Source organism: Pogonomyrmex barbatus, unplaced genomic scaffold (assembly GCF_055798465.1).
Source record: "Pogonomyrmex barbatus isolate J1 unplaced genomic scaffold, ASM5579846v1 scaffold18, whole genome shotgun sequence".
Classification (NCBI taxonomy): Eukaryota; Metazoa; Arthropoda; class Insecta; order Hymenoptera; family Formicidae; genus Pogonomyrmex; species Pogonomyrmex barbatus.
This window is the reverse complement of record NW_028297114.1, coordinates 5,332,563-5,357,344: the sequence shown is the minus strand read 5'-3', so window position 1 is coordinate 5,357,344 and position 24,782 is coordinate 5,332,563. Positions and strand designations below refer to the sequence as shown.

The window sequence follows — 24,782 nt, the reverse complement described above, 5'->3', positions numbered from 1 at the left end:
GGGAGGGGGTTGTCGCCGATAAAGACGGGAAGGAAATCTGGAAGTCAATTTTTGGCCATCGACATCGCGACAGGCCATTAATTCTGCAAAGAACATTTTCGTCGTGCGGTCATCGACGATGACCGGCGTCCAGGGGACATTAAATATACCGGACGCATCTGGACACAAAACCCGCGGTATTTGCACGCGGCCATTTATAACCGGCTAGTCCTGCCGCGGCTACTTAGCAGATATTTTACAGTGAAAAGGTACCCTGTGGGGGAACGAGTTCAAAAGTTCACGTGAAAAACAGCGTCAGGAAATTGCTAGGAAATGGCCGGAGCGGATGGTCACCCTTTCGACGGTGGCTCGTCCCTGTGTGCCTTCGGTCCTTATAATAACCTAAACAGCTGGAAGAAAGGCCCTTTTAAAAGGCCAGCACGCGTCAGACTTAAAAAACGGTCGAGGCGGAGGCTCGGCGTTGCAGAGGAAATTAAGACTTCACCCCCCCCCCGCCCCCGCGCGCTCTCGAACGTTTCTGTGTTATCGCTTATTTACTCGAACCTTCGTACTATGCGTTTCCGCGCGATCTCGCGATTATTTGTACAGCTGCAGAAATAATTGAGGCGCCGCGAGTGAACAATGAAGATGTCACATTTATTATCAAGTAATGCAGTTTACTAATGCGTAACTGATATTAACATATATACGCAACAAAATATAACAAAATGCGATTATTTATGAAAGAGCTTTGTTAAATACTGCGTTTGACTAAATACAGCCGAGAGCGGCGACCAACGTTTTCCTCCTCTCGCGGCGTTGATTATCGTATGAATAAATTATTAGCGTAACACAATAGAGGATATAATTTATCTCAATGATAGTTTGACCGCATAAAACTATCACTTCTGTTTTAACGCTACGTATATTACATAACGTAAAAACATTTTAAATACGTAATCAATTTTATATATATCACTGTATTCCGATGTAAAAAAAAAACTATTCCTTTTAAATTTTAAACTTTTTAATTTTATGGATTTTTCGTAATTTAATAATTCTAAAATTTTATCGGTTCTAATTTAATTTCATTAATTGAAAAGAGAATAATTAACTCGCGCCTGATTTTGTTGATCGTATATAAAAACTTTGAAAAACCGTACCGAAACTGGCAGCTAAAGGCTTCCGCAGCTCTGTTATGTTGTACGGGGAATTCGGGGATACGATTTACCTAAGACAGTAAAGCCGAGATTACGCACGGCGAGATATAGCTCTCGACCATGGGTTTACTTCGCCGTTTCTACCGGCGCTTTCACTGTAAGATCAATTTCTTTTATCGCAGATAAAGATTATTACCGACAACTTCGTTCCGGAGATCCGGCTTATAACTTCACCTTCGAGCAATCGTTCTTCTTTATTCTCGCGTTCTGCAGCTTACGATATTGCGCGCGAGTTTCGTAGTTCAAAGCTGAATCACATTCGCGTTCGTAGTTTTAAAGGAGTTCATCAACAGCTGTACCGTCGAAAAATTTCATTAACAGATATTTATCACACTGAGATAAAATTACATCATGCGAGGCGCGAAGAGATAGAATAAATATTTATTCTGAGATAAGCGTGAAGGAAGGCTTTACATTCTCTTCCCACTCTTCCTTTCCCACCGTCTTGATCTCATCAGAAAAACAAGAAAAAAAAAAAAAAAAAAAAATATCGAAAGAAAATAAAACTTGGACTTTTCTCGTCTCTACTTCATTCGTGCCATTTATTCTCGCGATCATTCCGCCTTATTTCCCCCCGCGGTGGGAGATGACGAGAAATCAATTTACAGTAAAACGCGCGGATGTCACGAAGCGGCTGCAGCACCGTCGCTGTCTTCGTGGCGCGGAAAGGCGAAGATAACGCGCGGAAACGCGTGCGGCTGGTGGAAATAATGTGAGTGTCAGGAGAAAGACCGTTCCTTTTCTCGCCCACTCTCTTTCCCACTCTCTCCCGCGAAACTTTTCCGACGTTCTTTCTCTTGCGGTGCCGGACTAATGCATACTTTCTCCACTACAACTTTTCGCACCCAACTCAGGCAACTCAGGCAGCTTCTGCTCCTCTCCGTGGCGTCGACCCTCCTTTGCGGAAGGATTCATATGTCGCGGACGTCGCTGCGACCGCGAGAATAAAGCGACGGCCGTGCCCTCGATTTCACCTTTTTACAGCCGAGAAAATCCTCTTACACCGGGGGATGAAGAACCGCGTAAACCGGGCATTCTTTCGCGGGGATTTGTTACGCGGCCGCGCTCGTCACTTCGATAACATCAAATGCAAATTTCCGAGCGACTTCAAATAACTTATGACCAATACGCCAGCGTGTTATATGATAAAGATGAGTCGATTCTAGGACGCCTGGCAGTAAACGAAAAATTGCTCGCATTCTTATTTTACGGGAATGAATCTTGAAAGTATTTCGCAGGTTTTTTTTATCGATATTGTTGGATTTCAGAAAAAAGCGTGCACTAACTAAAAAACAACATATGTCAATTTACAATTTAAGTGCGACACACGAGCATCGCTGCTGTATCGTTTGTTGTATCGGTACACACGGGCGACGATAAATAAATAGCGCAAGCGCGCGAGTCTTTATCAAAGACTCAAAAATCGATTAGGCAAAACCTTTGATTGATGAAATGTATGCTTTCCCTTGTCACAAATTATGGCTGATTAATTCTGATTTCTCTATATCACATCCGTATATATGTATATATTTTTCGTGACAGATCACGAAAAAACAACCGTCGAAAAATGTCCGTGAAGAAATAAAATAGCCAATAAAATAACGCGAAGCGATTCGCACTTGTGTTCTCCTTCGACATTTTATTTACTACAAAATCCAATTGATTAATTTATTATCCCTGATCAATTATTTATTTTAATATAAAATCGCGCAATGTAACGCAACTTCAATGACAAACGTGCAATCGTCGACGAGTCTTAAATGTGAAGCTGAATGATACTGAAAAAAAAAAAGTGTTGTACAAAAAGTGTTGTATATATTCGTACATTCTGCTTTTCCTGCGATATTTCGTAACGACGAAAAAGAAATTTTTGCACTCACGCAACTTCCTGATATAAAGGAGCTACCGCTCGGAGTTTATTTCACGGCAATCTCTCGCGTGTTTTACAGCTAACACGTCACGACGTGCGTGGCGAAGCTGAAAAACCAAGCTGTGGGGCAGCGCAGAGCAGACGTAACATCTCGTCAGACGAAGGGAAACTTTATGATACTCTTCTCAACGCTTTCTCACCGTTTCGTTTTACGGGTCATCACCTTCTGTAACGTTGCAGATTTGATTCGGTTCGTAGAGACCAACCGGAGGCACGTCGTTCGAATCGCAGGCAAATCTGCGCGATCGTGATTTTTTTAAATTTATTTTTGAGAATATAAACTGCAAACGCTTTAAAACCTTCTCAATATTTTTAAAATAATTCTTCTTCAAAAGATTTTGATAATTCTGCTATTTTTTTTTTACTCAATTATTAGATAATAATAAAATTGTCGAAGGAAATTGTGTGAAATATAATGTAATTTTTTGTTCGATAATTTTGCTACAAAGATATTTTAGATATATCTTAGCTTCCATTACCGTGCAATCTATATAGCAAGAAAGCTTCAATAATGTAATTAGAAATCAAGTTGACGATATTTGTACGAAAATAGACGCTTTATCGATTGACAAGCACGCATTTCAATACCGTCGCGCGAACGAGCGATCTATGTGAGGTGCATAGTCGATTAGTCGACACGATAGCGTACTATATCGATTACGCGTGCATCGCGCGGAATAACATTCGCGTTGTAACGAGAATTGGGGAATGTCGTAAAACAACGTCTAGCCATAGTAGAGAGACGTAGTTTTAGCTAATTCGCGAGAAGACGCATCTGTCTCTCTCTCTCTCTCTCTCTCTCTTTCTCTCCGTTCCTCTTTATCCTCGTCTCTATCTATCTATCTGTCGAAATCGCCTCCACTTTGCTTCCGGAGCGCGGTTCCGCGTGGCGGCGGCCTCTTGGACGGTCAGCGTGGACCCTCCTGTGCGTAAATCACAGCACTGCCGCAGATCCAATTATCAAATTGTCCGGCACTTCAGCCTAGAGAGACTCCGCTCAGTTTCGACCAGCGGTGGAAGAAGGACGGAGGCAACGCCGAGCAACGTTTACGCCGAAGAACGCGAGCGAGACGAAACGGGAAGGCCGAGTCCGCTAACTAAGGGAGTGATAGATCCTACAGAGCAAAACCACGAAAGATGGGACGACGACGTTAGTGGCGAAGATTTATTGCTTAAGTGACACTTTATCGAGACGAAACCTCGTCCACGTCCTCGAGAGAGAGAAAGAGAGAGAGAGAGAGAGAGGAGGGGGAGGAGACGAAGATACTTCCTCCATTGCATAAATCAATTATTTAATGAGCAGATGCAAGTTTTCTCATTTCTTAGATTAATGTTCAGGTGTTTTTCCGTCTTAGCTGATAACGAATTAATCGATAGTCTCGATAATACGAAAATATTTGACTTCTATTTCGGGATGAATGATACACTCAAAACAAAAGTTGTTATTGGAAACTTTTAGTAGTAGTTCAATTATTTTGGTATCGTGAGAGATAGATAATGGCATTTACTTATTGAACATCGCTTATACCTCTTATTGACATTAGCTTCTCACTTAAAAGTTTCTCATAACCGCACCTTTTAATTCAATTTTGACAAATAATAGTACACAGTTGCATAGAAATACGTAAAATACGTAAAATCAAATAGATATTTATCAACTGATGTTTATAAATATTTTGTTTTTATTTAAAGGTTTTATAATTTGACAGGTCTAGATTAATAAAAATATCGTTTTGTTCGTATACGAATTGATGTAATTGCGTAATAACTGCACTGCATCTGAAACCTCTGTTGCATCTTTATTTGTAGCTCAAGTAAATTATTGATTTAATTGTAGAATAATTAAAACTTTAAAATAATGTAAAATAGAAATGTAAATGTAAATGAAAAATAGAAATGTTACATAATTATTTGTTGTATAGCACTAATACTAATATATAATTAATAATTAAAATTCTGATCTGAATGATTAATAAATAATTGCCAATATATTTGATTTATTTTTTTGTCGGCAAAAATTCTCATATGGTATTAAGATACAAAATTTATTTTCGTATTCCCTACTCTTTCATATTTTTTGATGTTATTTAAAATATAAACATATAATCTTTTATTGCGATTTTAAAACAATATTCAAATAATTTTCTGTTATATTAAAATAAAATTCAAATAATTTTCTGTTTTATTTAGGAATTAATTTTCAACTACTAAATACAATTGGTAACTTATTTTTATCTGTGACATTTACGGTAATTTCATAACGAGTTTAATGGTTTCTTAGGGGTTGAGCCGTCGCGTGTAACGGAAAGGAGTGGTTAGCTCGGAAGTGTAAGTCGGAAGTGCGTGTAGATGTTGCACTGTGTTAAGGAAAGGGATACAAATGTATACACTCTCTGCACGCAAGACTAATTCAGACATCAGCCTGAAAGCGAAGGCAATTCATTTACCACGTCTAAAACATGACAATTCTATTATGATCTATCTTCTATCTTAAGAGCTGACTTAGAAATCATAACAGAAATATGCTGACTTAATACCGCGTAAAAATTTCTCAATTTTTAAAAGATTGTAGAAATCAATCCAATTAATATAAAATACATCTAATAGGCAATTAAAAAGCAATATCTAATAATTTTTTTGTACACGCAATTAAAGAATGGCTTATTTTAGAAAAATTGCAAGTTGTAAGTAATGTGAATAGTCAAATTTTCTGAGCATGATTGAAGAATAGGGTATTTCAGAACAGTCATAAAACTCGCAAATAATAACGAATGGTTAACAAAGGAGAATTCGTTGAAATATATCAAGAAAAGATAACGCTGTTGTTTCTTCGAAAGAGCTCCTGGTTCTTGAATGTGATTCACGTCACTCTGACGATAGCGTGACACATGCGGTTACGTTGCGACAATGTGACATCGATAATTGTGAATGCTTGAACCTCGTCTCGCGATAACCCCGCATTTTCAAGCAATTCCATCGTGAGACGCAGACATCGTCAAATGCATTTCACGTGGAAAAACACGACGTTTGCCGTCCTCATTCTAGGATTTCCCATCCTATCAGATTCCCACTTGATGTTTTGCCATCATAATACCGTAATACCGGAATCTTTTTCCCGATTTTTATTATCTTCGCTCGGCTACATCTGGCTCCATAATAATTGCACAATTATCGTCATAATGAAATGATTCACCACTCATCAGTTAGTCCAGAATCAAGACCGAATTTGATAAACGTTTTAATCGTTTACATTGCATTAAATTACAGATAATGGCGCACTCAATTAAGCGAACTTTACGCGTAGAGAGAAAATATTATATATGATAGCTACGGGGGGTTTGGTCGGAGATTGAGTGACAGTGGGAATTAGGCGTTTACATATTTTTGGCTGTACACTGCATCGGTTGTTTGTTATTAATGCATGTAATTAATACTATATGTACAAATTATACAAATTACATAATTCATTATAATATGCATGTACTATTGATACCGTTAATTTAGCTAGATGAAAATACTTGAAATTTACGAGAATTTATACGGAAAAGTTAAAATCAAAATAGCTTTTCGTAGAGAAAGTTAAAATTAAAATTGTCTAACATTTTACATTTCTTTTGAATATATTAATAGTAAATAGTCATATGTGTGTGTGTGTGTGTGTGTGTGTGTGTGTGTGTGTGTGTGTGTGTGTGTGTGTGTGTGTGTGTGTGTATGAAAAAGTAAACAATATAAAAAATATTCATTTCTTATATTTTAATTTTCTATAATAAACTGATAAATAAAACAAATTTTTTTCTCTCTCTCCTTCTCTCAAAATAAAACGTTATACTTTTGTACATATACATTTAAAAAACATGATAAAAAACATGATTAAAGTAAAGATAATGATAATTATATACGTTACATTCCTAGATTGATTAGAATAAAGATTTCGTCTATTTCGAATTGGTTTCTAAATTCTAGATGAATATTTAATAAACGGCTTACGAGGAAAGAAATGTGATAATTATCACGATGGAAATGAAACACTTCCGAAATGAATTCCCTAAAATGCAAAGAGGTTTCTTCTACAGGGAGGAACGACAACCGAATCAATTTGGAGAACGGTTTTGATAGGCCGAATGACACGTGAGCGCGTTACACGACGGGTGTTCGGAAATATTACACCAATGGTGCCGCCAATTATCGCCGACAGCGAGTGAAAAACGTAATGGACGATTACAACTAACATCAAATCGTGACACTTTCGGATAATAAAAAGTCGGGAATGTGCAAACTGCCCTGCGCGCCGTGACGGCCGCGGCACGACGACACTGTTGACAAAACGTGATTATATTTTGCTAAATCATACGCAAAATTGAGGCCAAATGTCGAAATAATAACTTTGCGCGGATATATTATAGTGAGGAATGCGAAAACGAAATAATGTTATCAGGGGTTGCAAGCCGTATTATTAATGCTAGATCCATTTTGATTTGTCAGACATGTCAAAATAACGATTCTTATTAAGGATTTTCGAAAAATCTGCTCCTAAATTACCTACACTTACAATTAATAACAGATATCATCATATATGATACGATAATATAATACTAAATATGTATTTTTAATACAAATGTATTGTGTATAGACATATATTGTAATAAGTAACTATATTTAAAAATTTAGGATAGCAATCCTCACTGAACGAAAAATGTAACAACATTTGAGATATCATGTCGTTCAATATGTCACTAATAAAACTTTGTTTTGACGGAAATAAGAAGAATTTAATATTTCATGACATTGCTGCTATTCAATTATTGGCATTTTTTTTTGTACGTGTTTATTTACTTTCGTTATCTTAATATAGTTGTGTACTAAATTTTGATTAATTTGTGATTCGTGATGATTGTTCGCAATTTACTCATCTTATCATGCTTTGCATAGGGATAAACATAAAATATATCTTCCTGTTTTGACGATGAAATTAGGAATGATAGCATCGGAGAAGGCCTTTACCTTTGCAAAAAAGCAAGAAGAATTGGAAAGATACAAAGAGATGATTCACCCACGCATTACATTGCGCAATTTAATTCGAGCATTTTGATTAAAATTTCGTTAAAAGCGTTATTATTATTAGCAAACAAAGTTATTGCAGAAGGGTATTTGTTAATTTATTGCGCGAATGATATTTCAATATTATGACTATATTAAAATTAACAGAAATAAATCTTATACATTTTACAGCTGTTGAAATCCATCTCTCGCGATATCAGTGATATTTTCATTGGGCAGTGAATACGTTTGCGGGTAGAGTTGTCACGATATCGAATAAACGAATAAATAAAGAATGACGCGATTGCACCGCGATGCTATCGTGGCCCACGAGGAAAGGCTTTCGTTATCGCGATATTGTTTTGCGGGGGGTTTATAATTTTTCCGAGGCTCCGCTAGAAATCCGTGAGCATATAGATCCTTACGTAATATGTTTACTTCTATGATTCTCATGATATTTGCGTAATCGATGAAACCAGATAAACGATAGTAATATCAGTGACAAGAATAAACGGCGTGGACTCATAAAAATTGTCAAGGTGCACTACACGCCCACCTATTTAAAGAGATTACCGTTCTATATTTCTATTTGTTCATACCGGTTCCGTATATAAGCTGAGCAATCTCTGAAAGAGTTCACTTTGAATTGAGCTAGATACAGGTGAGGATAGAGTTAAAGCTTCTGTTATCTTCTAGTGTGTGAAAAAGTATTTTCCTATTTATTATTTTTAATATACTTTATAGAAACAGGAATCTCTCGAGCAATCAATCAAAAAATGGGAAAATTCATCGTACTCCTTTGCTTTGCGCTCCTGGCAATGACTTTAGTCATGGCCTGCAACCCTCCCGGGATGCTGGTAAGTATCACTGCATAATTGAAACTGTACTCTAACTGTACTCTATTTTTTATGCGTGCGTTTCGTAAAAAATATTAAATTAATTAATATAACTTAATGTATTTAATTGTATTTTTTGAAATGATAATAAGATCTACGTTAATTTACACAACAAAGTGATATTGCTAAATTAATGAGTTCCAAAAATTTCCAAACGTTATTAAAAATTAAGTCTCGCGTCAAATCATATAATTAGTGTAAAAAAATGTAAATAATGACGTTTAATTTCCTCGATCGTTATTTCAATATACACTTTGCGTGCCAAAATCTAGTACATATCCTTTATATATTACGTCTTTTTATTTCGATTTATTCTCGATTAAGTAAAATAAAGAAAAATATTAATGAAAGATATTAATGTACAATTATTATGAGAAGTGTATCATATTTTGTATATTGAATATTTTAAATAGTGAATATAACAAAGTTTAAATGCCAATTACAGCAAATAATTTTATAATAATTTTATGTGATAATCTAAATTGAATGAAAAGTGACGAAAGTGCAGTTGAATTAAATAATTATGTCATGTAATATGGAAGATATTGTGCAAGATATCACAATTTCGTGCTATCTTTTTCAGTGCACATCTGACGATGAATGTTGCGGTGCATTTGTATGTAACCCATGGGCTAGTAGATGCACTGGAGGACCGGAAATGGGACCTGATGGTCCATGGGGAATAGGAGGACCAAGAGGCGCGGGAGCACCATGGGGAGGAGCCCAACAATAATCAAAAATATCTCGCCTTGGACGTCGCTCTTACATTGCATCGAACTACGATCTTATCTTGAGTTTAATTTAAAGAAACATTAGAATACATCAATTATACTAACTGGAGATATACGCTTGCTTAGTCATTACAAATAGCAAAATATTTTTATGTCCTAATGACTAAAAATTTTTTAATTAAATTCGGATTGATTTGTAACAGCAAAAATAATTTTTATTCTGATAATAATATTTATCTATGAGAATAAGAATGTATTCATGTTTTTATGTTAAACATAGGTATATATATTCCGTTGTGAATTATAAAATAAATAGCTGTGATGATCAACCGATGTAATTAATAAACAAAAAATCATACAATATCTAATGACTGTTGAATTGTTTTTATAATAAAAAAATTCACGTTATTCAAAATTTAGCGTATAACATGGTCACTATAATTTGCTACGAGATAAATTTCCTTTTTAGTTTCTACTTGAGTGCTTTTGCAACTGAATACATAGTGTAGTGTTTGTTAAAACATTTAGCAATAAATTATCTTATCTCAAATAGCCAGCGGTAATATTCCATTAGAATCGAAAATATTAAATTATTATTATAAACAATTTATTATTAAAAATTACTGTATTTTAAAATAATAATTTTTCATTTTTTAAGAAGAATATGTAATACCTTGAAAGTGTAATAACTAGAATTAAAATTATAATAATTAGTTTCTCGATTCTTTCTTAAGGGTACTTTAAATGTATTCATAAGATATTTAAAAAAAATTTTATTTAATTGATACAATTTATTTAAGTTATTTTATAATAAGATATTTACGGTTATGTGACAATACAATTTGTACATTTGCATTTTTATAATTTGATTATTAAATTATGTAATTTAATCCTATAAAACATATATCAAATATTGTAAAAGGTCCTTACGCCAACAAAATGCAAAATACGAAATGTAATATGGATTACTTAAGCTTATAATTAATAACAAATTAAAGGGGCAAGAATATAACATTATAATAATCTTTCCAAACAGATGTTTTTTTTCATGTATCATGTGACATAAGCGGTATATTTCCGATATTTTTAATTTACACAAGTGTTTTACACAGGAAGAGAAGAGAAGAGAAAAAGAGTATAAATACTCTTCAGAAATCAAACTTCAATAAGTTACGGTCATTTCGTACAATCTGTCCAATCAACTTACTAAGGAAAACTGTAAGTTCAACAAATTTTCTAAGTAAAGAGACTGAAAGTCTTTATCAATAATAAGTTATTTTTATAAAACTATTTATAATATATCAGTAATAAAGTATTATTTATATTATTTATATTATTAATTTTATCATAAATAATATATTTAATACATCTCATATATCATATCAAACTATTATTGTGACTTTTACACAAGCACTGTTACACCAAATATGCCATATTAAGCCGTAAATATTACGTAAGAAATCTATTAATTACAGAAAACCTACTGATAAAATGAGATTCCTTATTTTCATTTTGATTGCTACGATCATAGCTGCTTGCCAAGCTGGTAACCAAGTTGAACAAAGTTGTTACTCTGTCGGTCATCGTGTAAGTATATCCATCGTATATCCATCGTATATCCACCATATTTATATATATAGCATTATACAAAAGACAATTTTTTGCATATTATAAGAACGATAAAAAAAATAAAAAAGAAATGAAATTGGAATTAAGAAATTACAAATTTGCGTTTTTATATAATTGTTGTTTTATATAATTGTTTTATATAATTCGTATTAATTTATATATTACAATATCATTTTAAACGTGCATCCGCATAATATTAATTAATATTAATCTTTGATATTAAATAATATATCTTTCAATATTTTAAATATTTTAGTGTAGACAAGATAATGATTGCTGTGGTGATTTGGTATGTGTGAATCATGCCCACGTTTGCGTGAAACCACATGGTCCGTATGGGACCATATTTCATCCTGAAAGCGCAGGCAGATCTCAGGCTGGAAGTGCAGGTGCATTTCAGTCCGGAAGCGCAGATGAATTTCAATCTGGAAACGTAGGCAGATTTCAGGCTGGAAGCACAGGTGCATTTCAGCCCGGAAGCGTAAGCAGATCTCAGGCTGGAAGTGCAAGTGCATTTCAGCCCGGAAGCGCAGATGAATTTCAATCTGGAAGCGCAGGCAGATCTCAGGCTGGAAGCGCAGGCAGCTCTCAGGCTGGAAGCGCAGGTGCATTTCAACCCGGAAGTGCAGATGAATTTCAATCTGGAAATGTAGGCAGCTCTCAGGCTGGAAGCGCAGGTGCATTTCAACCCGGAAGCGTAGGTGCATTTCAACCCGGAAGCGTAGATGAATTTCAATCTGGAAATGTAGGCAGATTTCAGGCTGGAAGCGCAAGCAGATCTCAGGCTGGAAGCGCAGGCAGCTCTCAGGCTGGAAGCGCAGGTGCATTTCAACCCGGAAGCGCAGATGAATTTCAATCTGGAAATGTAGGCAGATTTCAGGCTGGAAGCGCAAGCAGATCTCAGGCTGGAAGCGCAGGCAGCTCTCAGGCTGGAAGCGCAGGTGCATTTCAACCCGGAAGCGCAGATGAATTTCAATCTGGAAATGTAGGCAGATCTCAGGCTGGAAGCGCAAGCAGATCTCAGGTTGGAAACGCAGGCAGATTTCAGGCTGGAAGCGCAAGCAGATCTCAGGCTGGAAGCGCAAGCAGATCTCAGGCTGGAAATGCAGGCGGATTTCAGGGTGAAAACGCAGGCAGATTTCAACCCGGAAACACAGGTGCATTTCAACTGGGAATGTAGATGCATCTCATGGAAACTAAAACCATACTAATATGATATTGCTTCCTTATATCTGACTTTATATTTTTACATTTGACACTTTTTTTCTTTCATATAAACACAAAGAGAGTTTTTTATTCTAGTTATAATGTAACTTAATTATTATAATGTAACTTAATTAAATAAATACATTCTGTAGCAACATGTTTTTTTCTTACACATTAATAATTAATTCTAGATATTAGGTAATGTTACTTATTTATACATATAAGGTGACTCACTTGCTCGTTGATGCTTTTGCGAAATAATACGTTTTTTCAGAAATTACTGTTCTTCTCTGATATTCAATATATATTTTTATTTTAAAATTACGAAGACTTCGATTTCATTGTATTAATATATTTATGAGGTAAACTCTATCATTTTTGCAAGAGAAGCCATTATATTCCTTGTATGGCACAAATAAAAAGTTTTGTCGTCCATGTTGTGTATAAATATAAATAAATAAAAATATAAATAAAAATGTAATAGATATTATATTTTTATATGGTGACATGACACAAGTTCTAACATCAGCATAAATATAATATAATCTGTGGAGATTTAATATGTAAGGAACATGCTTACGTGTTTTGTATGAAAGAACATTCCGTGTGCCTGGAGAAAACAAACCTTTTAATGGATCTAATCTTAGATCTAATTCGCCGTACTAATATAGCTTGATGCTTCCTTATATTTGATGACTTCTTTATATCTGATCACTTCTTTACATCTGATTTCTTTCTTTCAAATGTAAAAACAAAGAAAGTTTCAGTACTATATAACTTTAAATAAAGACATTCTATAGCTAGTAATATGTTTTCTCTCATACATTAGCATTATAACTCTATTTCATATTATATTATGTAACATTACTCATATATAAAAGAATATATTTATTTATTTAGTAATACACCAAATATTTTTTAATATCTATATGTTTAACTTTTTTTACTTTTGCATTGTTATTGCATATGTGGAATTATTTATTTATTAATGAGATTGCAATATAATAATTATTAATTTATTACTGCTATATCATGATAGCAATGTTGCATATAATATTATCTTTGTATTAGCTACATTCATTTTGTATATTGTTATAACATTATGCATAAAGTCTCATATAAATATTAATCAAACAAAAGTTAAAAAAATTAAAAAGTTAAAAATCCAATTTTTATTTCTAATTATTTAATTTAGTGTGCGTAATCTAACATCGTTTTAGAATAATTATATAAAAATTTAATTTTGAATATTCTTAATATTATAATTATGAATTTTATAAAAAAATGTGATATGATATCTAATTTAAACTACACTGATAAATTACACTAATTAATAATTATTAATACAAAATTACATTGACAAAATTAATTTGGTCTTATTTGAAAATCACAATATTGTTTAAGATTTATTTTCAAAATTAGTTAATGTTTAATACTTAAATAAATGGATTGTTATTTTTAAAGATCACTATAACATAGCTATACATGAAATAATATAAGTAAAAATAAGTAAAAGAGAAGGAAAAGTGTTGATGGATTATCGTTTGCGTACTGAAACTGTAGTTACATATAAACATTAATTCTTTGATAATAGTTAAAATGAATTAGACAACCGCGCCCATTATTATTTGAAGGGATTATTGTAAATATATCTGCGGGTATAATCGGATGTGCTTGAAATTTAATATCTATTATTATATGCTATAGTTTCTACTGTGAACGCTATGTTTAGTTGTTTTAGATGCATAATTAAATATACATTAATTAAACAGCGAGGTAATGCGTTTGTAAAAAGATCGATGTATGTTATTATATATTTTATAAATATATAATTATAATTACATAAAGAATGTTATGCAACAAATAAAACATCAATTCTTTTTTTCGAGCAATATATATATATATATATATATATATATATATATGAATTTAATATTAACGATATATATTAACGAATATCAGAATCGTGTCGATAATGAAACAGTTTTATTAATCGACAAGAATTGTAACGATTTTTGTTTTTTATATAGGCATCATAAAAAGTGTTACGAAGTAAACACGTGATGATTTGATATGCATATTTCACTTCTTAGTATTAATCGCATCTGTTATCGAATGATCGATCCACATCGCTAAACATCACTTAATTACGGAGCAATTGGTCAACTATTACAATTTATCGACAAAAGTAATGTGGCTGTGTAAAACTCCATAAATGTTACAGAAAATATGTGTACATGGACAATATAAATGCAATATAAATGAGCATGATATTTAATAATATAGAAATAATTGGTATTATGTTGCACTTTGTTAAACTGGATCTGACATACGCACGCACTCTTTATACGTTTATATTTTCACCAATTAAATGTAAATTCTCGGGTATTTATATTGTTCCGTATTAATTTTCAACAATATGTATACAGTCAAAATCGGTAACGCATTTTGTATTATTGGCACAGGATAAAAGCTGTTTAAATATCCCCCATGGTCGCTTCTTTTTTTTTATCTGTAAATTGATTGAGGTGTCTATTTCTGATTATTTTTTTCTGATTATCAGTTGTAAGTAATGTGAACAAGTGTGAGAGCACACATTTCTTCAGATTGAATTTAGATAAGGAAATTTGATTTTCGAGATTTTAAATTCTTCCCAAGTGAACGAAACGTACGCAAATATATTCGTCACGTTTCTTGAACGTCTCTCTGTATGTTTGAAATTGACGTTGCCGGAAAAGCTTGAAACGACGACACACTCGAGTCGAATGTATAACGGTAAATATGTGATACGCGAATGACGCTTAAAAGCATCGAACGTGTCTGCTGTGGATATACTAAAAAGGTTAATTCGGCTCATGATGTGTCGAGGCTTCGCCGATGACAGGAAAAAAACCCCGACTATTTCTATTCAGCCACTATGGGCGAACAAAAGGACAATGCTACCGGATGATTCAGTTTCCTTTCCTGTTGTTTCCTGTCAACCGAATTAAAGAACAAGAGCGCTTTGTCGGAGAATCAATGGAATGCACGAGGCGCGCAATATGCACTCGATAGAATGCTGGCGCAAAGGGCAAAAAGCACTTGTGCATTCGATACTACTGAAATGGAAAGAGAATATCAGCGGAAGGCGGCGCATCTCTTTTTGCATTCTCACGTTCCCGCGTCCAAATAAGGTGATCTGTAATAACCGAAATCCGCAAAACAATTTGTCCCGCGAACGTGAGCTGAAGATTGACGTAACGGGATGGCTACAGAATGCGATTTACTTCCGCTACTAAAGCGTTTATTAACTTCACGGGCATTCAAGTCGACGTCGTAGTTGCTCGTGTTAACTTTGGAATATAAGCGACTGACTCGTCAGCATTGAGAATACTTTTTAAAATATCAAATATTTTAAATGCAGCAAGAAATTGCTGCTTTATTTATAATAATCTTGTCCATTTTCTCGTTGTATAAATAAAGCATAGGACGATACATAGAGTTTCTTTTTTCACAAGTCACGAGCATTACATTTAGATAAGATAGCGAAAACTTTTTTAACGCAAAATAATTTTTCGTCTTAGCTAGCAGGTAACGAATCATTATTTTATTATTTATCACTATTTTGTCGATAATTAGTCAGATTATTGTATGAATAATGTCAAAAAGATGACGAAAAACGGGAATCCCGTTTAAGTTTGATATTATATCATAAGTTTATATATTATTTTTATGTAAAGCATATTTGTTTCTTGTAATACGTGATTATTGCTGATAAAGCGCAATCTAACTCGACCTTATAATGCTTTCTTAGAATAGATATTAAAAGAGCTAAATAATTATCGAGATAAAGATACATAATTAATATTTTCAAAGAATTTGTTATTAAATATGTAATATTTCTCAACAAAGTTGAAATATTTTCTAAGCAATATTATGTTACTGAATTTAGATAAAACGTCCACAGGTAAAGATAAATAAATGTATATTACATCGATATGTACATACAGAACATATAATGCGTACACACACACACACACACACACATATATACATATATATATAAAAGAATATGTAAAAATATAATTATAGACAGTTGTATGTGAAAACATATAAAGATTTCTTTCTAATTGGTTATGCGTCGTCAGATATGTATGTGTTTACCTATATCATACAAACTTACTTGTGTGAGTCACAGACGTATAAATGCTTAGACCGTTATAAACCAAGAAATCAGTCGAGGTCGAGCTCTCGAGACAGTCAGATCCGAAGAATTTTTGTTGAAGCAGCTGGTAAGTGTTGATCGACACGAATTGTCATTCGTTCGTCTAGTTTAAAATTTGTCATAATATTGAATATTTTTTTACAAAATCTAAGAAATAAAATTATCGAAAATATTGAAAATGTTTAGATAAAATAATAAATTTTTTTTATAATATGATCGATAATTATTAAAAGAAAACTGATAGAAATCGTTTATTGTTTATTAAATAGTTATCAGAAGATAAACATTAAATTTTAAAAATGTCAATAATATATTGTACCTTTAGATACTTATAATATTGTCGATATATTTAAAAGCCTGAATTATCGTTTAATCAATGTATTTATACTAAATACATATTATAATACAAGAATATTATTATGCTTTCATTTATAACTATTTACAATTATAAATTTTCAGATTTTATTTGTTGTCACTTAAGTGATTAAGAGAAAATTGCCTTTTAAAATACAAATTAAAAGCATTTTAAATTATTAATTTATAAAATTGAAAGTTCAAAAAATTATATATATATATACAAAATTTACATTTTTGTGATTAAATATAGATTAACATTATAAATTTTAATTGTAATAAACAACATTTTTCATGATTTCTCTAATGTTGCTACGCTGTTAGATGATATTACAGTACATGCAATATGCGCTATATTTATTCGTAATTAAAAAGATTGTATTGTTTTGTAGTCAACAGCATATCAGAAACATATTTGTAATCATAACGACGTAAATTGTAAGACACGATTCTAGAGTTCAGTAGTTATTTTGCCTATTAAAGAACTAATTGAATCAGACCTTGGTGATTCATTCGCGTATATAACCTGTCGCTAGTATAAAACTCACGGTCGACTTAGAATGGATGTATTATGTAAGTTTGGTTTCGTGAATAGTCTGAACGCGTCACGCATAAATTAGACGTCAATTAAAATTGGATATCATTTACAATAGAACGATAAACGGGACATTCTTCATATTATAACTAAAATATAAATAAGTAATTAAAAATTATTTAAGTTATTTTGGATAGATGCTATATCATATCTTTAAAATTACATTATTCATCCTTTCTTATTGCTTTCTTATTGCTCATATATAAAGCTAATTTGTTAAAACTGTTTGATTGCAGAATTCAACGTGCGAGAAGATGGCAAAATTAATACTGTACGTCTTTATAGCGTTGCTAGCCGCGTCTCTTATCATGGCCGATACGAAGTCGTGCGGTCGACATGGTGACCCTGTTAGTATAAGTATTCACGCATATTATCTTTTTCTTTTCTGATAAAGCCATTTTTTATATTACTCTTGTTTTTTTATAAAATAAAATACGCAGTATTATTAACGTGGAAGAAAGTGCTTTAAACTTGTTTAATGATTTTGCTATCTTGTTGTGGTCTTACAATGCTAAACGATTCATACTGTTGAAAAAATTTAAATGTGTAAAATGAGTAAACTAGAGATCTTTTTGATCTAATTTAGAAAAAAATACATATGATTCAACAATAGTATGTAGTAGTATTGAATCCATTTCGGAATGATGTAAAACGTATTTTTATATGCATCTTCAAAGTTCATCTATTTTCAGTTTTTATACATTGTCTCAATTACGCATATTTTTAATTTGTATTGTTATACAAAATGTCTAATAAATTCTAATACAATTGGCAAGCAGATAATTCCTCGTGAAAAAGCAAATAAAAAATGATAAATAAATATTTTATATTAGTGAAAATATTTTATTCTATCTCACATATCTCACTTGTTTTTTTCACAAGAAACTTGCTCGCTGATTGTACAACGCCATTATTTATTAGAAATTCAATGTATATCTTTTCTTCGTGTAAATATTTTCTTAAAACTGATTTGACATGTTATTTTTTTATATTCAAATTTAGAGTTGTTAACATTTTTTCATCATTTTATTTTAAATTAAATGGACATAATAAATAACACATTATTTATTAAATTGCAGTGTGTTGGCGACTCAAACTGCTGTGAAAATATGAAATGTCATCGTTATGCAAATAGATGTCAAGTCCAAATTACAGAAGCGGAATTGATGGCACAACGTGAGAAGATTTTGGGCCGAAAGGGCAAAGATTACTAGAATGAATAAGTTTTCTGGATAGAAATATTTTTTATACAATAACAATCTTTTAATAATTTATCATTTTCTCAAATCTGAAGACTGTATCTTGAGAAAGTAAGCAGACAGTTAATATGTAACAACTGTGTAATAAGTTGAAAAAAAACTTGACATACATATATATATTCGTCGTTGTAAGTATAATGCAATATCTCACGAAAATTGAGAATAAAAGCTGAATTTATATATTTATCATTTTTATTCTAAAGAATGTACGATGTTTTACTTTTGTAAAACGGAATTCAAATCTATCTACCGGAAAATAATAAAAGAAAATTTTTATTCCATCCGATTATCGCGCTATCTTGTTATTAATTTGCGATTATTCGGTGTAAGAACTTTTCAAAATATCGTACGTTACTCGCTTGCGTTAGCAGATTTCTTAACGATAAAGTATAATGCGCACTTCAAAAGGACTTGTCGACATAGGATAATAAAAAAAGGACATTCCAGGATTGCCAAGTGACGAAAATTTCGAGCGGATAGGACTCGTCGAGACGATCTCCCGGCTTTGTCCGCCCAGTGCGCGCGTCCCGTCTGTTATATTCGAGGACATTTAAATTCACTATCTCCTATCTCGGTTTACCGTACACCCGGTTAAAGGGCGAGCCTTTGTTCGATAAAAAGACTCCGCCGGTGTATCCGCAGAACGGAGTAAAAATCCCACCGGACTCGACATGTTACGTGGCGTGCGAAGGACAGGTGCGCGGGGTCCGCTGGGGTGGTTTAATAGCATCGACTTATCTTTCGATAAGCCCGTAGCAGAAACCCGCCATATGGCTGATTCGGAATCGCTCGTGAACGATTTCTTTCCATGTCTCCAGATTACGATGGATAAGTTAATGACACATAAAGATATTGTCATGGTTGCCGTATCGCGTTCTAAATCCCCCGCACGCATGCGTCCCGATATCTCGCGTGTATCTCTGCGTCTTTTATTAAAAAAAAATAATGCGCCTTAAAAAAACATGACAGGAAGATTGGAAAACGCAAAACAGTTTGTTCGTTGTACTTAGTACGACCGGCGCTAATAAGAGCTCGCGAAATTTCGAGAAGTTTCTCTCTGTAATATTCTGCCGTGAATTTATTTCATCGAAAGGGGCCGTGGCCTTTGTAAATTTGAAAAGTAGGTAGACTTTGATTCAAAGACCAAAAGCTTCTTCGGTTCGTTATACAAAATTTCCGCCGTGTTCCAATCTCATTAGCGCCGGCTTAAAGTTAAGCGCCCCAACTCTTTTGCGCCGGACCGCACGTGCTCTTTGACCATCGCAGTGTTTTAATAGAAATCTAACCTTCTTGACAAATTAAAGACAGACGTACACATATCTTTAATCGTCAGAAAAGAAACACGTCAGACAATCATTTCAAAAAGCAAAAAGACGTGCGAGCTGCTTCTGTTAAAATTTCTCTATGATCCTGTTAGTCGTGCAACAGTTTACTATTTCCATTTAAATTTATGCTTTTTAATTTTATCAGCTACAATCTTGAAAGCTACAATCTGTTTGTTATCTGTACAATTTCTTTATTTCGTCGGTAATATTTTACTGTTAATGCAATCAGCAGTTAAGATCTCCATAGATTTATCGAAGCTTACGCTAGGCAAATAATTCGTTCGTGCTTCACATTTTAATTTTCGTAAATCTACGCCTACGACATCGATAAGGCAAAACAGTTCTATACATATATAATCGGTTGCCAGAGAAGAAAGACGTCACCCTGCAAATATTTGCTCGCTGTCCCTTATCATGTCCCAGCTTAATTGCCATATGGCGTACCGTCATATTTCATGCGCGCGTTTTTTGTCTTAGATATATGTGTCTTGCGCATACAATCTCGCATATATATTTTTTTTTTTACGTACAATGACCAACTTCCATTAGTCAAAGAAACGCTCCGGAATAATTTTGCGATCGATTGATCGAAAGCGCGCCGAGAAATCACGCGAGGTTTATTTATTCTTCGAGACTCGAATGAATCAGTACAGCCGTCCGGATCGGAGGAATCCTTTTTCGTGCTGAATATAGTTACATGACGTACTTGGCGCTCGAAAAGAGAAAGCGTACGAGATGAGCATCGTTCGAAGTAGTGTCAAGGCCGCGCAGCAAGGACGGGTCGGCGCGCAAAATCCCGGCGTCGAAAAGCCGTGCTTCAGAAAGAAAAAAAAAAAAAAGGAAAGAGAGAGAAAGAAAGAAAGCGAGGAAGGATGTACGAAGAGAGGGCCGGAGACAAACGGCGAGTCAAGGCGAGTCCTCGACTCGAGTCGAGTGTCTCTCCTCGTGGTTCCTTTTAAGTTCTCATCCGACGAGGTATGCCGCGCAGCGAGTCCTCCAGTTCGCTTTTAAGCACGTTCTCGCGGCGGATCGCGTCGGATGCTGGAAGATCACGAAGATGAGCGAAGTATAATAGCGGCACGAGAGAGGGGGAGAGAAAGAGAGGAGGATGAAGAACCGCGTCCGACCTGTCCCATTCTCGGGCAAGATCAGCCGTGAGCTCACAAGGAGCGAGGTAATGCCGGCGGCATGCCACACGAACATGCGCGGTCGCCACAATATGAAAACATTATCGGCCGTAAGCCGGAAGGCACACAGCAATGTGCTGAGCTTAGCTTTGCAGCCCCCCGGCTCTGCAACGCGATCTCTCACTACCGCGCGGTGCAGTGCCACGTCAGGACGTCAGGATTTCAGGTGGGTACTTGTCCGCCGGATTCACATGGCCCAAAAGCGCTCCCGGGCACGGAGAAAGGGAGGTACCGGAGCCGATTTGCGAAAGGAAAACGAGGGGGAGGAGGCGGTAGGCTGCAGCCTGGCACATGCACTCCGCCCCAAATCCTCGATCCTCGGATCCGCCGGAAGAGCGTTAATGAAACTGTCGCCAGATTACTATTCGCCGGCGCTACTTTATCGCGATGGCGTTTTCGAGGACGCTCGAGACGACGCTCGCGCTCGTCTTGTCCGACATGAACGGTCGGAGAAGTCGAGAAGGATTTGGAACCGACGACGGGGATATTCGGATATTCCGCAGCTTCGATGACATCACCGTAGTCGAAAATTATCGTTCATCTTGTCATTCCGCTCGACACGTGCGGGCAAAAAGAGCGTTTAAACGTACGCTTTGTCAGGTACGACCGTGGCATCGGGGGCGCGCGCGCTAGTGATTTTCCGTTATCGGGCTCTGATCCGACGAGTGGCGGAGGGGTGGCGGGAGGTAAAGTGTGACGGTGACGAGGACAGGTCGGTGTTGAGGAGAATGCGAATACCGGGGAGGCGATGGCGCGCCGACACGTACGATACAAACACCCGACTACTTAGAGACGAGGGAAATGGGACTAGCCATTTGGGGCAAACTACCCCTAGGCTAGCTCACGCGACCGATCTTATCGCCGGCTCAGCCTGGGTCTCGCCTCGGACGTACATCGCACACGGACATGTACACGTGACGTTTCTACCACATGCACGAAGCGGAATCCGCCTCGGCTATCTTGCCACGAAATTGATTTCTTGCATTTGTTATTTCCTTGGGACCTCAACCGGGACTAGATGTATATGTATATATATATATTTTTTTTTTTATTCCGTCGACGAATCGTAGCGATTAAGCGCGCATTGAAATATTCACGAAGATACTATCGGTCGCCACCCGCGTCGAGAAAAACGAGTTTGAAATCAAGACGAGCATTATCGCACGAGATCCAAAGCCTTTACAGTAAAGTTTTTCTAGATCAATAAAATTTTATACAAGATCTCGGTATAAGCAGCAAGGCACGTTTATAAATAATATTTCATCTTTCCGTTTGGGCTCTTTTTCACTTTCAGAATTATATTGTCCATTTAGAATGATTATAATAAAATCGATTGACCCGAATTGTACCAAATAGTCAACCTGAAGAAAAAGGAATACGGAGCAAGCGCTCCTGTTACTCAGTATTGTATTTTGAAATTGTACGTATCGACTAAATGCCAATGACCCGAAAAATATATTGTTTTGCGTTGACCTAGTTCATCGAAATATTGATACATGCCTATCTGGACGTCGCGGCTCGATTGCGCAAATTGTTCTAGAATCACGATCATCGTTCAACTTCCAACACCGCGTACTACGACAACCGGCAACTTCTCGGCTGCCGCTTATTATTTGCCGATGTCTGTCCTGATCAAACCGCGATACCGCTGAGAGGGTCGGGACTCCTTTGCAACTTGAGAGAGCGTGGCGCTTACACAATCATACATTTCGGGCATTTCGCCGAGATCCTTCGGATTACATGGGGTCGGTCTTGCGAGTAACTCAAGTCGAACTTAACAGTCGGTTAAGTCCGCGGATAGTTCGGACCGTTTGACTAGTCCGGTTCGTACGGAGGGCATGAAGTCCGAACTGTAAGCCACTACGTAACCCCGGCGGCCATGAGGGGTTCGGCCGAGGTCATGGAGACGTGCCAGTCTTATCTCGATTTGCATAAATTCATAGTTTGTGGCTTAGGCCCTCGAAACTAAGGACACCGAGCGTACCTTATTCCGCGTCATCAAACTTTCAGTTTCCTTTATCGTCTTGTTTCCAATTAGTATGTGACCGTACCTCAAAACATTTTCACTTTGATCAAAATTATTATTCGTCGGAGTAACGGAAATAATAATTTATTCTTATGTATATTGGTACCGTTCGATTTTTCGTGCAGATCTCTCTGTAGCGAGCACGGAGCGAGAGTGCCGACGAAATTTATTAAAACATGTCGCAATATATTCCAACAAAAACTTCCTATACGCGCGATTGATTTACTGACGTGTTAGCTATCATCCGCTTTTAGCAACGCGAAAGCCTCGCTTTAGGGCAATTATAACCCGCGGAAGCACTGCTTTGAATAAAGGGCATTTGGCATTTTTGACGTGTGTTCGTCGGCGCGATGGAGGCCTCGGGGGCGCACGAGCATAAGCCGAAGCGGACGCTTTATGGAATTAATAAAATATTCACTCGGCACAGACAGACGGCAAAGTAAGGCATATAATAATTTTCTGACACGCCACCTTGTGTGCTGTCTCCGGCGCCAAGCGGCCGTACGTGACCGCTATCGCCGAATCAGATCAGAAAATGGCACAAACTCCGATAAATAAGATAAATAATGTAATGCGCCTTCCGTACCCGCGTGGTGGTATATCCCACCCCCTCCCGCGAAAAACTTTCAAAGTCGCGTGCACGTCCATCAGTACGCGGGGCGAGTCCTAATGCCGTGTGTTTCGCGTGGAATGGCTACGATTGGCCTCGTTCAAGGAGATTCGTCGGGAGTGACCATTACGCTGCTCGCGCCGCGGAGTAAAAGTCGTTATTTGACTATCTCCGATCGCGTGTCTGTGCGCGAGGCGTTACTCTCTATCAATTTCTTTCGTGCCATTAACCCCATTGACGTGCGTTTGCACTTTGCACATGCATACATTTGCCTTACGCAAATTACAAAGACTGTACTTGATTATTTTTTTCAGCTGGCGCGTAGCGAAAACAGCTAACGATTAACAATTATGATGATAATTATTAATCGTTATCAATAGTAGCGCGGTGCGCGCGCGTTTACGATATAATTCCGGATCTTCCAAGTGGACTCTTCCGCCATAAGCCTTCACGAGGGATTCCTGGATTCGATGAGGCTTTGATATTTTTAATGAAACGCGAAAGGCTAAATTCCATGGGGGGGGGGGGATCTTGACGGACCGAGGATACGCGATAATCATTAGACATAGATTCGCAGGGGTGACTGTCCGTTCC

The 24,782-nt window shown here is 35.8% G+C and overlaps 3 protein-coding genes and 1 long non-coding RNA gene across 5 annotated transcripts in view; 3 read left to right on the top strand and 1 right to left on the bottom strand.

Moving 5' to 3' along the window:
- LOC105431750 (uncharacterized) overlaps window positions 1–24,782 on the bottom strand; it is a 164,076-nt gene that overhangs the window by 124,042 nt on the left and 15,252 nt on the right. The gene's annotated exons all lie outside the window — the stretch shown is intronic.
- Window positions 8,685–10,156, top strand: LOC105431746 (uncharacterized). The gene is made up of 3 exons (XM_011646164.2): window positions 8,685–8,827; window positions 8,911–9,023; window positions 9,646–10,156. Exons 2-3 carry the CDS (start codon window positions 8,943–8,945, stop codon window positions 9,793–9,795), a joined length of 231 nt encoding a protein of 76 aa, XP_011644466.2. The 5' UTR covers window positions 8,685–8,827; window positions 8,911–8,942; the 3' UTR covers window positions 9,796–10,156.
- LOC105431747 (uncharacterized) lies at window positions 10,312–12,783 on the top strand. The gene is made up of 3 exons (XM_011646165.2): window positions 10,312–11,011; window positions 11,269–11,380; window positions 11,679–12,783. The coding sequence occupies exons 2-3, from the start codon at window positions 11,285–11,287 to the stop codon at window positions 12,600–12,602; spliced, it is 1,020 nt and encodes a 339-aa protein (XP_011644467.2). The 5' UTR covers window positions 10,312–11,011; window positions 11,269–11,284; the 3' UTR covers window positions 12,603–12,783.
- Window positions 16,744–19,220, top strand: LOC105431745 (ICK-type antimicrobial peptide 1-1). The gene is made up of 3 exons (XM_011646163.3): window positions 16,744–16,899; window positions 18,018–18,128; window positions 18,861–19,220. Exons 2-3 carry the CDS (start codon window positions 18,036–18,038, stop codon window positions 18,993–18,995), a joined length of 228 nt encoding a protein of 75 aa, XP_011644465.2. The 5' UTR covers window positions 16,744–16,899; window positions 18,018–18,035; the 3' UTR covers window positions 18,996–19,220.

What these genes read in the sequence shown, in the direction of transcription:
- LOC105431746 (XM_011646164.2), top strand. Translation starts at nt 8,943, where the DNA reads ATGGGAAAATTCATCGTACTCCTTTGCTTTGCGCTCCTGGCAATGACT. An exon ending in GCAACCCTCCCGGGATGCTG is followed by an intron (nt 9,024 to 9,645) that starts GTAAGTATCACT and finishes TATCTTTTTCAG; the next exon opens with TGCACATCTGACGATGAATG.
- LOC105431747 (XM_011646165.2), top strand. Translation starts at nt 11,285, where the DNA reads ATGAGATTCCTTATTTTCATTTTGATTGCTACGATCATAGCTGCTTGC. An exon ending in GTTACTCTGTCGGTCATCGT is followed by an intron (nt 11,381 to 11,678) that starts GTAAGTATATCC and finishes TAAATATTTTAG; the next exon opens with TGTAGACAAGATAATGATTG.
- LOC105431745 (XM_011646163.3), top strand. Translation starts at nt 18,036, where the DNA reads ATGGCAAAATTAATACTGTACGTCTTTATAGCGTTGCTAGCCGCGTCT. An exon ending in GCGGTCGACATGGTGACCCT is followed by an intron (nt 18,129 to 18,860) that starts GTTAGTATAAGT and finishes ATTAAATTGCAG; the next exon opens with TGTGTTGGCGACTCAAACTG.